Here is a 15378-nt window from a genome sequence, read left to right as displayed (position 1 = left end):
ACTGTTCTCACTAGAACTGTAGTGAAGCAAAAAATAAAAAAAAAAAAAAAAAGGAATTCTCCCTACTTCTTCCCTAGTCTGGGGAGGAAGGAACTATGTAATCCTGTACAGAAATTTCTATCAAGTCATCAAGTTTAATTTTCATCTGTCCTACTGCTGGCTCAATTTAATGTTCTTCTTTGCTGATTTTCTCCCCTCTGCCTCTTTCACGGCTTCAAAAACTTTTTTCCTGCTTCTGTTGCCTTACAGCATGAGACACGGGCTCCTTAAATGATAACCTGACTATTTGGTAGAGAGACCACAAGATTTGTCAGTTGTTCACCCTCAGCCCTCTAATCCCATACTTTTACTGATATGGTGGCTGTTCCCACTACCTTGAACTCTTTGGCCTCCTCTGTCATAATAAAATCTACATGGACCATCTCCAGCTCTAGCTCTTTTCCTCCTCTTTCCACATTTACCAGGATTACATCCACCTTCCGGCTCCTACACCTAAATAAATATTCCAGTTGAAGAAAGTTGAATTTTGAGTCTTATTTCAGTCACACTTAACTACTGCTCTATTCCTCAAGCTTACTCAGCCTTAGTTCCTCTCAAGAGGAAAAATGATCACAGGAAACTGTCTGAGAGAGAAGAGTGCTTTAGGAAGAGAAGGTCAGTAAGGTACATAGGGCAAAAATAAATATTTGCTCTTCTCCCATGCATCCGCCTTGATCCCATCACCCTGTCCATAGCTCCAGTATTTCCTTCTGAACATCTCATTTAGCCTTCAGCTGCTTTTATTCTTTTCAGCAGAAAAATGCTTCTCATTTTCTCACCTATCATCAAAATAATTTGAAAAAAACCACCTGTGCCTCTTCAGCCATTTCTTTTAAATCTCTAGTGTTGTTCAAGCAGTTTTAGTCCAACTATAATAACTTTCTCCAGCTCCATTTTCAACCCCCACACTGCAATTAAAACTTTCCATCCACATCTTCCTTTCCAGACAATCCTCCTGCTCTTGAAATAGGATAAGACACTCATATTCTTACTAACTTACTAATCTTTTCCTATTTTTCCACCACAGATCTTCATTCTTCATCAATGCTCTCTCTACTCTCAGGTCTTTCTTTCTTTAGTATCTTGCCTCAGAGATCTCATCTGCAAAACAAGTTCAAGCTCCCATCACTGCACTGACTGCTCAGATCTGTGTCTCTGCTCAGGATCTGTCTCCTTGTGTTCTAAGAACAGCCTCAGTCTGACATCTTTGTCAATGCTCAGTTGTCAGCTCACACTAAATGGGACTAAAGCAGAGCTCAAGAGCCCTCCACAACTGCTTTTACCACTGTGGCAATTCAACACCTGTGCAGCACCTCTGACTTTGAACTCTTCCCAGGTCAAGGAAGAGTCTTTCAGAGTTTCCAGTCACCTGTTCAGCTAACACCAGACTAAAACCTCCAGTTTGTACCTTGGCCTTCATTATTGTGATGTCCTTTTTGCTCTGGACAGATGGACAGTTATTGGTCATGATGAGAGATAGAGATGTGGAAGACTGACTGGTGATCAAAAGCCAAATTTACTGTGGACTACATATGTTTATATACTATTCTAGGAAGGCTAGTAATTTTTTACTACAATGATTGGGTTGATCATCACATAAATAAACTTATACATTTGGCAACATCTCTTGCTTGCAGAAGTCGATTCAATCTTCTTTCCTGTCAGCCAGTGTTGATTCAGTCTTCAAAGCTCTCTTTGTTCTTGCCAAAGCATCCTGATTATCAGATCTCTTATGCTAATCAGGTCCAAAATACTCTCTTTCTTGGGTGCCCCAACAGACAGTAACAGACCAGTAAGTACTGCAGTTCCTGGTAACCAAGCTGCTCCAAGGGTGACACTAAGAAGAGGGGGACATCACACATGCAAGACCACTGCTTCCTTCCCTGAAGTGGAAATGACACTAAGCACACGTCCCTGTTTCAGTATGAAGGGAATCTTGTCCCCAACCATTATAGCATTGGTCTCATCCAAAACTTTTCAAATCCAAACTGTGGCACCTCCTCTTAAATGCTATCCCTCAGGCTTGGGAGGATCTGCTCAAAACCTGCAAAATCCTTTCACTTTCTTTGAGCCCTCCAAAGCATGTGGTAACTGCAGCTGTATGAATCCAACAGTGCCTAAGCTGCCAGTGCTTGGAGATCAACACCTTTTAAAACTGAAGAAATCTTTTCCTACTTTTACTGGTACTCCCTGGTTGCTCGCACTTGCCTCAGTGGTTTTTTAAAAAATATTTTGGGCAAGAATTGTTTTTATTCTACATTTTTATGTAGAAATATGGTTGACCATTTGGTTTGGTAGCATATCACAAAGAAAATCTTCTGTGCACCAAAGTTTTACACTAACTAACACATAGATAATTAAAATTTCTTTGCAGACCACTGTTTCTACTGAGACCTTGGATCCAATGAAAATGTTCTGTCAATTAAAACTGTGAACACACCAAAATAAACTCAATTCCCCTGGATTCAACTCAATTTGATCACTAAGAGACCTAACAAACCAAGAACACAAACAGCTAACCTGTAATCACAGGCATGTTATTTCCATCAGCACAAACACAGCCCACATGGAAACTCTCCTCACACTGCTAAATACAGTATGCTTATGGCTGCTATCATTCCCATCCTACTCCAGGAAGAGTGTTACTCCCCTCTTCTTGGAATGGCTAATCATCAGTTTATTAATTAATACAAGCAACTTGCTTATCTGAAAGGCACCTGGTAGTACAGCTATGTACACAGTTTATAAATGAAGTCACTTAGGGATGCAAGGTCTTGACAACATGACAGAAAATTCAGTGTCTCATTATCTTCACTCTGGTCTCCCCAGCAGCCCAGAAGTTTCATCAGACAGGAGGATGTGTTTTTTTCTAATAACTAAGGGTCTACAGTCACAAAAACAATATACACTTGAGAATCGGTGCTTTCATTAACAAATACTCTTACTCAATGTCAAGTGTCTTGTGAAACATCTCCTGTTGACAGCATTCTCAACTAGGGTTGCATGGCATTTAGTCCTTTCTCCCACAAAGCAGTTGCCCTGTACAATCAGCATGAAACAATAGCAGCCAGACCCCTACAAAACATCCCAGAAAGCCAGAACAAAGTTATAGTCCCCATCTGCAACCACAGGCACTTATGTCCCCACAGACCATTTCTTCTCTGTGGATAAAACACCTGGTGGAGAAGCCTTAGCTTTCCTGCCTTAATAACAGTAGACATGCCAAAATTGTTCCTGTGAAACTGCACAAGAACTGTTAAAGCACCCAGATGCTGGATAGAATTTCCACACAAAGAGTTCCTTCACATCATTCAACTTTAACAGAAAAGTAGAACCCACGCCAGCAGTTCCACCCAGGAGCAAGCCATGGTGTCCTTCATAAGGACAACACCACACAGGCATTAAGAAGCCACGTGTGTCCTTCCCCTCCTCATGGAGACTGTCCCTGCAGCCCCCCTGTCACCATGATCTTTATGTCTGCACTCCATACATTTACACAGGACACAAAGCAAACAGCTACAGAAACCATGACTAGACAGAGTCACACCAACCAATCTTGACATCCAAGTTTCAAAGCAATGAAAACTAAATTCCATTGCCTCGAAGGAGGACAGAAGAGTTAAATTTCACTCTCAAATGCCAATTCACCAGAAGAAGCTTTTAGCGGCTGCCACAGCACCTCCCCAGGTTGCCAATCTTGTCAAGTAACCCAGGCTGCTGGAGGAAAGAGAGCTTCCTGTCTCCAGTAACACATTCCTGCAGCTCCAGGAATCAGAAAGCACAGCTGTGACACCCAGCCCATGAACATCTACCGCCTCCTGTCACCATGCTGCTGGAAACCTTCATCCCCCAAGCAGAGACAAGCATCTGCTAAAGAAACATTCACTTTCTCCTGGCCTCTTTGCACATTCAGCTAACTCTGCCTGACTCAACAATGAGGGAAAAAATAGCATCTTGTCACCCCAAGTGAAAGGAAAGCAGTTTCACCGAGAAGTCTTGAGCAGGCTGTGGCTGAGCTGTCAAAGCAGACAATAACATCCATGTATCTCAGCCCTCCATACCTCCATGCACCTACTCTGACAGGACTTAAAAGGCAAGTCTCCAGAGCCACCAAACTTTGGTACTTCCTTCTCCTCCCACACCTCAGGGTCAGCTTTTGGCGTGTTCTCATCTGTATGACGCAGAGCTGCTCATTGTTCTGCCAGGGAGCAGCAAAAAAAACCTATGCTGAGATTTACTTTCAAAGCCCATGCTTTAACCAGAAATTAAGAAGCATGAGAAACAGCAGAAAATGCCTGAGCTCCCTTGCCAGGCAACAGATTTCTTGTTCAGTCCTGAGGAAATAATTTCACTGCTACACCACTCTCTCAACTCTCTCATCTCATAAAACAGAGATGCTTGTAAAGGTGCTCAGAACTACAAACAAGCAATGTAGCTGCACAGCTTCATGCTCCTATTACACAGCATCAGTCATATGTCAGGTTTGGGCAGATACTTAGTCTTGAGGCAAGTAACTTCTAGTTACTTCCAGTACTTTTCCCTGGGGACCACAAAGCAACACTCCCCTGCCTATGCTGCAGGCTGGGACACCAACCAGCAGCTCAGGTACTTTCCAAACCACACGTTGCATTTTTCTGCTCAACAGCCCTGAAGTGGTTTTCCTTCCATGCCCAAGTAGGTTTGCAAGTGCTCAAATGCAAGTAAACAGTTCTTGTTGACAAAGCCAAACCAAAAGAGTGGAGAACCCAAAGGGGGCAAGTTAAGTAAAGCTGTTCAAAGTGCAAAGGGTAACTGGAACAGCTGATGGCAGCTGTTCTACCTCTAATCCTGCAATACCAACAGAGTCACTAACAAACACAGCACATTATTTTCTGGGCACAAGGAAAGATGCCAGAAAATGGGAACACAGATTACAGAAAGCCAGAAAAGATGGAAAAGTCTCCTTGAAATACACCAGATTTTTCCCCACAAATAGGGAATGAAGCTTACTTAACTAAAGATCTGAGAGAAGCTGGGTAAACATCTCAACACATGGCAGAGAGAATAAAAAAAGCATCCCACCATCACAAGCATTTCCTAAAATTGCTATAGCAATCCACTAAAACTGTCACAACTACTAAGGAAATGAGAGTATTAAGGATCAGAAGTTGTAGACTAAAAAACCACAACCAAACAACAGCAAAACCCAAATCCATGGAGTGGACAGTAGAGACTGACCTATTGCTGGCTGGGACAAAAGCTTCCCTCCAGGCTTTTTTCTTTTTTCGGTTACTAATACCATCTCAAGTGAAACTATGTTAAAAATACCAGTCATGGTGCCAACTGCTGATGGCATGCAGCATCTTTTTGACAAAATCCATCCTTAGCAGCATGGGAACTACTGATTTCCAAAACAAACTAGGCAGTGGATACACAAAGGATGTGGATACACTGTATATTCATGAGGACTACAGTGCAAAGCCTACATATCAGACACAGGAAGCTGCCCTTTTCCTGACCCTTTTACAGTAACCAATGCAACCAACTCAGTCTATAGACACACACCAAGAAGCATCTGCAAAAGCTGCACTTTGAACCATCCAAGGTATCATTAGCATTCCATGAACACTCACTCCCACCTGTCATCATTCCTGAACCAGAATCATGTCCATCTCTTGCCAAGTATTGGTATTTCCACCAGCCTGAAAGGTGAGAACAGGATTTTTTTTTTTCCTGTATACAGAGAGACTCAATTAAAACCTCATAAATAAAATCTTACCATTTAACTGAGCAAGAAGAAAAATGAAATTACATCATTGAAGTGATCACCCTCCTCAGCTGACAGGGTATTCATGCAGCCAATCTGTTCTGGTGTGACTAGAGGCTTACTTCAGCAGTTCAAGCCAATCCAAAACCCTTGGAGGACCAGATTCCTTACTGATCCATGGACTGCTGAACATCTGCAGCCATCTCTGGCACCGAGCTTGCAGCAATCTCACACTTACTTGCTAACTGAACTGCTGAGCAAACTCATAACCAGCTATAACCTGCAGCAGCACAACCACAAAACCAAAAGGAAAAGCCCATGCTAAATATTTCAAAGCATTGTTCCACAAGAATTTGTCAGTGGTGGTGCCAATTTAAATAGCTCACATGCACAGTCAGAACAAGATGAATCTGATCAGGAACTAATCTGTGTTCAAAACAGCCCTTTCACCATTGTTTTCTTTCAAACCAGACCAACACCCTAGCCCAGTCCACTGGATACTGTTTTGTACAACTGAGGAGGGTTAGGAAGCACCAAGTAGGAGCCTATTCAGCTGGCTTTTCTCAGGAACACTTCTTTAGTGAAGAATTTATGGCCTTCCTTGGAGCCCACTACATCACTTTCCCAGTTTACACATGTGGTGATTTCTAGAGCTGTCCCTTGGATTGGAGCAGTGCCTTCCGTCCTGCCAGACCTTGATCTGAACACCTCAAGACATGGAAACCAGTCAGATTTCAAAACTCCTGCTGCAGACACAGCTTTATGGAATTTATTACCAAGTGGGAGCCCTGGTCACCACCTTTCACTTGCACACATTACAAAAACAAGTTACTGAATAACAGGTGGCCTGCAGCCAACTGTAAACGCCTCCAGCAATGGCCATTTCACCCACCTGGAGATGACCTGCCCTGATTTACCCCCATCTCGTGAATTGAAAGCGCCACCAACCACTGACAACTGCTACACTGCCCAGAGTTTAACCCTCCCTTAAGGATCAGAATCTCAATCTGCTTTGAAACACTGAAGGTAGGGTATAACCAGTGTTTCCAGGCAAGCTCCCTTTGTGCCCCTTAACACCAGTATGTAAAACATCAGTGAATGTACCACAAAGCATCTTTTTCTGCAGGGTTGGAGGAAAGAGAGCTCACAAGAACAACCACAGCCTTCCAGTTTTCCTTATGCACTTTAAGCCAAAACCTAGCAGCAGCAGCAGCACCGAGTGGAAAGTGCCAACTCAACAGATACATAAAAATGCAGGAGCTGAGAGGCACAGCAGCCAAAGGGAACAACAATGTACAAGGACTGTGGGCTAAGCCCAGCAGGCAGCTCAGCCCTGAACAGCCCCTCACTCGCAGCCCCAGTGAGGGAGAGAACTGGAAGTGTAAAAGGGAAAGAACTCGAGGGCTGAGATTAAAACAGTGTGACAGGGAAAGCACAAGCCATCACCCATCAGCTTCCATCAGCAGGCAGGTGTTCACCATCTCCAGGAAAGAAGGGCTGTGTCAGGCATAACAGTGACTTGGAAGAAAAATGCTGTAATTCCAAACAACCCCCTTCCTCCTTTTCCCAGCCTTCATTGCTGACCATGACTTCTGTGGTGCCCTCCCAACTCCTCGTGCACCCCCAGCCCATCTGCTCTCAGGGAGGGGTGACAAACAAAAAAGGCCTTGTGGTGCCTAAGCCAATGCAAAACAAGTAACCAATGCAAAACATTGTTATGTTAAATTAATTCTGTCCCAGATAAGTACCAATACATTTATTTGATATAAGCATTTCCCTTTTTCTTTTTTTCGAAAGCTTATTCAGGACAAGTAACAGAATAGCCCTTTAAAGATAAAAGAGATTGTGAGGCAAAAACTTTCTTTCAACCTGCTCAGCAAAAAATTGTGATGTTAACCCTGCCTTAGGATGCATTGCCACATCTTCTGTGCTATGGGTCTGCTTACTGTTAAACCCTAATCTGAGTAAACACTTCCTTTTCCACATGACTGCTGGTAGAGATAACAGTGAATCACTGCAGTTAGAGTTCCCCAAGTCTCTTTGCTGGCAATAAAGCCAGTTCAAAACTTCTTGTCCTCTCCTGGCACAGCCTTCTCTTACACAAGATATTCACATCCTCTCCATTGTGCTAATCACTTCTTGTGGGGTGCCACTAACCCAGACCACTAAAATAATACAGACAAACAAACCATACACAACAAAACAAAACAAAAAACAAAGGGATACATAAGGATGTTAATGTTTTCACACACAGAGCTTCCAGCTTTCCTATGTATTCCGAGGATATCCTGAGTTAGCATTCAATAGTTCAAAAAATGTATTTTCTTGCATACCAGGCTGTTTATTTTGTTAATTACATGCAGACATGTTAATGTATGCCATACATGATGAAACCACATCACATCACACCACACTTGGAGAACTCCCACTATAGGGGATAATAATAAGCTGTGGATAGATGACCTGATGATGATCTATATGTCACTTCTCCAGAAAAACAGTAAGTCTGTAGAAACTACTCAGACTAAAATCTTTCAAGACAAACAGCACAGGACAATAACAGGTTTCATTTTTCTGGTCTTCCATCTCAAGTCTGTACGGGACACAGGATATCCAGCACTAGTCAGGACAAGATGGGTCCACAGACAGGCAGTAGAATTGCTGTTTAATACAATTAATTGTAATTCAGAAAACAAGCAACACAGCTATGCATGCTATTAGTTACACAAGTAATTGTCAGAGACTGAGACTGTTGGATAGCTGGGGCATCTGTCCATCTTACCTCATTTCATTACCAAAACATTAAGGTACATACTTTTCAACATATTCAAGAACTTTTTGCTGCTGCTGCAAGCAAGGTGAGCTGAGAGTTTATCCAGCTTTTGCAGAACCCACTGAGCAGTGCAGGCAAGGCAGTTTTCCCACCTGCAGCATCAGTGGGCTGAGCTTAAAAGGACTAACAGCTTCTGACGGGGGTGACTACAGGAATTCTGACTAAACCTGGCACAGGCACCAAGTGAGCATTGCAACCCTGACTTACACTGTTATTTTCAGGAAACATTTCAAGCAGCAACTGAAATGGGCTGGTGAGCTCAAAGCAGTAACAGGCACTTGAGCTATTTAACATCTCAATGCTCTGCTTGTTACTGACCCATGTGGATGTGCCCACGTGCACTTGTATGAGTGTGTATAAAAGGGGTAGTAGGAGAAAATTAATTTCAAAAATGATCAAGCTTGTTGGTATCAAAAAGAAGAATAAAAAATATCATAATTATTCTTTCTAGTCGTATCTATACATTTTTTGAGACTATCAGGAGTAATCAGGCACTACCCTCAAGTCAAACACAGGCAGGATACCACTTTAAGTCATAATTACGTGGCTTACAAATGCACAATTGCAAAATACTCCATTTTCTTGATACTCTTGGCTGTTTGCTCCAGGCTCACACATGCACAGAAGAGATTATACCTAGATTAACAACTTATGCTAGAAAATGTCCCCAGAATCACAGACAGCACATTTGACAATGATCCTTCACTCTCACAAGTAAATGAAGCAAAGTGGTTTTCAGATGACTGAGCATAAAGAAGCAAGATGAACTCCTAACCCACACATGCAGGGGCACATATGAAAATAATCCTAGAATTGTGTTATCTGTGCTTAGCTGTGAAGCAACTGGGCTTGGCAGAGCAGGCTGTGGTGTTTAATGGGGCCTGCACAGCAGAGCACCCTGAGCAATATTTCTGTCTCACTGCAGGTTCCTGCCAGAGGAGCAGATCTGCCATGGAGCATATGAAGAGCGAGCAGAGCAGCCACGTGTGCAGCACATCACCCAGCCACAGGCCACACCTGAGCGAGGGAACAGCACATCCCTCTGCAAACACCACTCCTGCCCCTGCCAAAAAAGGCAGGGTTTGAGTTCTGAACCTCTCACAAGGGGAAAATCCCGCATGAGGAAAGGGAATGGGAAGAGGGCCCTTGAAAAAACATCAGGAGCCTGAATGGCACAGGTAAGAAAAAATGCACAGTATTGATTATCCAGGATGCCTTAGCACCCCAAACTCAGGGGAAGGTCATCTTTTCCTTCCCATCACCAAATTCCTTTGGGTATGCAAAAGAGGCGAAGAGCCTGCACTCTGATCACTTATTCCCATGTAAAGATGTAAACTTTGCTTTTCACAGCAGACAGGAGGAGTAACGATGTGCAAGGAGAGAAGAAGCCACAGGACTAAATTCAGGCTTCTACAATGATCTACTTCTCCCACCTACCCATAGCATTACTGTAGCTGTACCTTTTGTTGTGATCAGGGGAAAATATGCTTCCTTCTTCTCTTGCCTCCATATGTATTTCCAAAGATCTCAGTTTTACTGTAATATATCCATATTTCACATCTACCTACTTAATCCTAAATACTAAGTCTGTCTCTGAAGATACACAGGAAGCCTTAGCAATCTCTACTTCTTCATTGCAAAATGCACTCATCTTAAATGCAAACAATGCCCTTCGGGAATAGATTTAGGAAGAGGAATAATAACAGGAATTAGACATTAGGAGGAAGTTCTTCACTGTAAGGGTAGGGAAGCACTGGAACAGCTTGACCAGGGAACTCTTGGATGCTCCATCCCTGGAAATGTTCAAGGTCAGGCTGGAAGGGGCTCTGAGCAACCTGGTCTAGTGGACAATGTCCCTGCCCATGGCAGTAGGATTGGAACAAAATTATCTTTAAGATTTGTTCCAACCCAAACCATTCCAAAATTCTATTAAATAAATTTTAAGCTCCTTACTACTCAGCACAGTTTCTTAATAAACCTCTTCCCAGACAGACTTATGGTTTTACACAGTTTTCCGGACACATGAACTGAGGAGGCATCAGGTTTCTTAATGTCTCCTACTGAGGTACTTCACGAAGTTTTACCCACTAAGCAATTACTGCCAACCCAAAACATCCATCATTGGATATTTGGGACATATAATACCAGATATTCCCTCACTGTCCATGCCCTGCATCTACACACATCTACAGTGAGCTGGAGTGGGAAACGCGTGTAACTTGTCAAGTCCAAGTGAAGCATGGAACCCTTTAAGAACATAAGCCACAGAAGAGTGAAGCATCACTCTTGCTATTCCTACCACTCCATAGCCTTGTACTCCTCACTGGAAATATTCCAGAACCATCTGGATGCAATCCTGTGCCATGTGCTCTGAGATGACCCTGCCCGAGCAGGGAGGTTGGACCAGATGACCCCACCGTGGTCCCTTCCAACCCGACCCGTTCAGCGATTCTGCACTTACTCTCCACCTATACGAGTCATGAGTGCATCATCCGACTGACACAATTCCCCTCCACCCAAATACTTCACCACTGACCGAATCAAGCCATTCACCACAGCCCCAGCGTCCCTACTCCTCGGTCACGCCGTGGCTCTCCCAACAAACGCCACCCGCGTCCCCGGGGGAAGGACCCACGGCGGTGCCCGGTCCCCGGCTGGGCTCGATGATCTCGGGGATCTTTTCCAAGCTAATGGATTCTGTGGAACCAGCGCTGACACGGGGCCGCCGCGCATCACTGCCCTGGCACCGCGGCACCCTGCCCTGCCCACGCCGGCTCCCGGGGGCTTTGTCCCCGCACACCGACCCTTCCCCCGGTGAGGACGGGGTTCCTCGGCCACCGCCAGCCCGGCTCCGAACCGGGTGGGCAGCGAGCAGCAGAGCCGTGCCCTGCCCGCGGAACCGCCCTCAGCCCCGGCAGCGGCGCTGAAGGGCGAACCGGCGGCCGGCCCTCCCTCGCTCCCTGACTCACCGGCGGTGAGGGCGGCGGCGGCGATCAGCAGCCACGCCGCGCAGGGCCGCCCCGCGCTGCCTCCGCCCGCCGCCATCTTCCAGCCACCGCCGCCTCCCCGCGGCGCCCTCATTGTCCGCCCCCGGCCCCGTGGGCCCGCCCCCCGCCCCCTGCCCCGCCCGCCCATTGGCAGCTGCTGCTGTCATTCACACACACCCCCCACGCCGCTCTCGCCCCGCCCGCGCCCTGCCCCGCTGCTCCAAGATGATTGGACAAGAGAGCCATCAGTCAAGTCCAGGTGACCTATGGTCGCAGGGAACGCGCTGTCCCGCCCCCCAGCGGGGCGCGCCGCTGGCGCCCCCCCGCGGCCGGCCGGCGGTGCTGCGGAGGGCGCGGGCGCTGCGGGGCCGCTCCCGCCGGTGCATCCCGGGGGACACAGAAACGCTGGATCACAGAATCGCCGAGTCAGCGAGGCTGGGAAAGACCTGTGAGATCATCCAGCCCAACCTATGACCCAACGCCACCATGTCAACCTGACCACGGCACTGACTGCCACGTCCCGCCTTTCCTTAAGCACATCTCCAGCACCTCCCTGGGTGGCCCTTTCCAGTGTCTCATAAACCTTTCCGTGAAGAAATTCCTCCAAATGTCCAACCTGAACCTCCCCTGGTGCAGCTTGAGGCCATGCCCTCCTTGTCCTGTGACTGAAAAGGCCAAACCCCATCTGGCTCATTTCAGATGGTTGTAGAGGGTACCAAGGTCATCCCTGAGCCTCCTTTTCTCCAGGCTGAACATTCCCAGCTCCCTCAGCCATTCCTCACGGGGCTGCCTCGAGCCCTGGCGCTGTCCAACAGTTACCCTGCAGTGCGGGAAGCTTATCCAAGTGCCTTTGGAGGCACGGTACCAACCGTTCCAGCTGGCACTGAACCTGTCTGGACAATCACTGAGAGCCACAAAACTGACAGTCACTCCAGTGGAGTTGTGCTTCCCGTAGCCAAGAACACTCAGGAGCTGTGGGGTGACTGTGGCCCGTAAGGATCACAGCAGTCTCATCACTGTGGTGTCCCAGCACTCTGAGCTATGGAAGTCTCCTGCCGTGCATCACTCGGCCCAATTTCCAGCAGGGAAGTGGCAGCAGGAGCAGATCCCGGTGCTCATGGAGTGCCCCAATCCCTCTGCCAGCCTTGAGTTCCCCAGGTGCACATTATGGCACCGGTCTGTCCCAAGGAAAGCAGGAGAGCACTGCTGCAAGCTCGGAGCGCAGGCAGAGCTGGCTCCTCCTGCCTCCCCAGCCATCCTGCCTGCTGTTCCCTGCTAACTCAGAGCCTGTTTCAGCGTGCACTGCCTGTAAGCACAAGCTCCTTCAGCACAAGCTCCTTCAGCAGCTCTCCTGCTGCACCAGTCGCACAGCCACCTTTGCCTTTTGCCTGAAAATACCTGCTTGGAATTTCCCTAGCTTTGCTGACTGGACTCCCGGCTGCTACACGCCCCCTGAGACCAAGCTTTCATCCTTCCCTCTTCTTCCTTGCTTCTGAGAACCTCTTTGTTGCGCCGTGTTTTCCAACCCTGCATTTTAAAGAAGTTGCACAAGCTGAGTCATATCTCAGGGCTATTGCTCACTGCATCCCTGAGCCTCCAGAAGCCTGGGGGGTGCTCTGCTCATCCCAGTGCTCCATGGATGCCACCAGTTTCTCTGCCACTCCCTGGACACCTCATCACATCTGCAGGTGAAAGAGGCCACAGGAAAGGCCACCGTGTGCCATGCTGAGGAGAGCTGTGACAAAGCAAGCCTGCAAAAACACAGGCAGACTATTTTCTTTCCAGCTGTGATGCCAGACACCACCTTAAAATTCTCATGGGATTTAAAATGTAACAGCTTGTGCATCCATTATTTATACCCTAAGGGAAAGCTCTGGAGCACATTCCTCATCTAAGTGTTGTACATGTTTTCTAGAAACCCAGCCTAGCAGAAATCCAGGGCACCTCTTGGGAATAAATATCAACAGCACAGACAACTCTTTGTATTACAGGGAAATATCACCCTGTTTGGTTGGCACCTCATTTGACTTCCCTTGTGGGTGGGTCTTCAGCCAATTCATCAATAACCCTGCTTTCCAAATGGAGCAGAAACTGATAGGCAGTGATAAGACTTTCATTCCAAGCCCTTTTTCTGCAATACTTCCTCTGAGCTCTTCCTTTCCATGGAAACTCTGCCCAACCTTACAGCTCTCCTGGGTGGCTGGAAGTGCTCTTACCAGCATGGAAGCACCTCAGTACTCAGAGTTCACTGCTCACCTCCAGGTCCTTCAGTACTGCACAGTTTAAAACTGTTCAATCCTCTGAAGAGGCCAAGCTTCACCCTTCTGGGTAATTTTGCAAGATAGTAAACCTAAATTTTTTTTTAATTGCATTTTTCTTATTCTCAAATTGACTGTCCTTCACAGAGCTCACATGTTCCCTTTTTGTGTACTAAACCTGATTTGGCCACACGGAGCCCTTACCTACCCTGTCCCTTCCCTGACAGAGCTGAGATCACACTGCCAGAGGAGCAGCCCTGACTTCCCTGTTTGTTGTGTAGTAACACAGGTGTTCAGTACACAGAACACCTGGGACAATATCTGGTCTACTTACAGCAGAAAATTCTTATCCAGATAGATATGATCAAATTATTTTCTTCTGCTACTTCCAGAGAGGAAACAGGGTGCTGTGACAACTCAATTTGTCCCAGGGAACATATATTGCATCTTCTTCCTTCTTGCTGTGTATGTTAGAAATTCAGACCTTTGTTATCCTTATTATCCTTTGTTTTGGAGAGGTTTCTAGTAGCTTGCAGGATTTTGGTGTTAAAAAAGGGGGGTAATAACTTCTAGGAGGAGAAAAAATATATTTAGACTGGTTTTACATTTTTAATGGTTTTGATTGTTTTCTCTTTAGCCTGCATCTCTGTACATCCTAGAGGACTTGTACAGTATACACTGTTTAGTGTGCAAAGATATGCACTCCTGCAAAAAATATCCCACCCAACACACTCATTTTGAATTAGTAATAGAAGAACATGAGAGAAAAAGGAAAAAAACCCCAGGCTCTATTTGCACAAGAAAGCATTGTGTGTCCCTTACAGCAATATTTTTTCTTCTGCAAGCTGGGATAAACTGTGACTAGCAGATAATGCCACATTCATGTTTACTTTGGTTAAATAGAAACGCAGGGTTTTTTCCAAAACTCAAGAGCTGGCAGCAGCACAGTAATTGCATACAGACTTTGAAGAGTTTGGGAACTATTTTTCACAGAGTCAGTGTTGTTGAGGCTGGAAGGGACCTCTGGAGATCACCCAGCCCAACCCCTCTGCCAAGGCAGGGTCACCTTGAGCAGATTACACAAGGAAATGTCCAGGTGGGGTTCAAATGTCTCCAGAGAGGGAGAATCCATGACCTCCCTGGGCAGCTGTTCCAGTGCTCTGGCTCATTAGCACAAAGAAGTTCTACCTCATGTTGAGTGGAACTTTTTGTGATTTAATTTGTGGCCACTGCTCCTCATCTTGGCACTGGGCGCCACTGAAAAGAGCCTGGCACCATCCTCTTGCCACCTTGAGGTATTTATACATATTGATGAGATCTCTTCTCAGTCTTGTCTTCCATGACTTGGCTTTTTCATCATTTGATTGTGAAGAATGTCTTGGATCACCCACTATGCAAGGATAAGTGTTCTCAGGAAAACTCAGGATAGAAAAGGATGGGAATGATGAGCTATTCCAGTGCTGAATGCATGCTAAAGAACAATTTCAGTCATAATAACCTTTCCTGATAACCTTG

At 46.0% G+C, this 15378-nt stretch overlaps 1 protein-coding gene across 2 annotated transcripts in view; it reads right to left on the bottom strand.

Moving 5' to 3' along the window:
* Nucleotides 1–11717, bottom strand: part of MPZL1 (myelin protein zero like 1) — a 36423-nt gene extending 24706 nt beyond the window's left edge. For both annotated transcript variants that reach the window (XM_054628076.2, XM_077174581.1), the window contains exon 1: nucleotides 11588–11717. In XM_054628076.2, coding sequence (XP_054484051.2) covers nucleotides 11588–11699 — 112 coding nt within the window. In that variant the 5' untranslated portion in view covers nucleotides 11700–11717. The remainder of the gene's footprint in view (nucleotides 1–11587) is intronic.
* Between the last annotated feature and the right edge of the window lie 3661 nt (nucleotides 11718–15378).

The sequence above is a fragment of the Agelaius phoeniceus genome, chromosome 2 (genome assembly GCF_051311805.1).
Source record: "Agelaius phoeniceus isolate bAgePho1 chromosome 2, bAgePho1.hap1, whole genome shotgun sequence".
Classification (NCBI taxonomy): domain Eukaryota; kingdom Metazoa; phylum Chordata; class Aves; order Passeriformes; family Icteridae; genus Agelaius; species Agelaius phoeniceus.
Note: the sequence above shows the minus strand (reverse complement) of the source record. Positions and strands in the feature narration are given on the sequence as shown.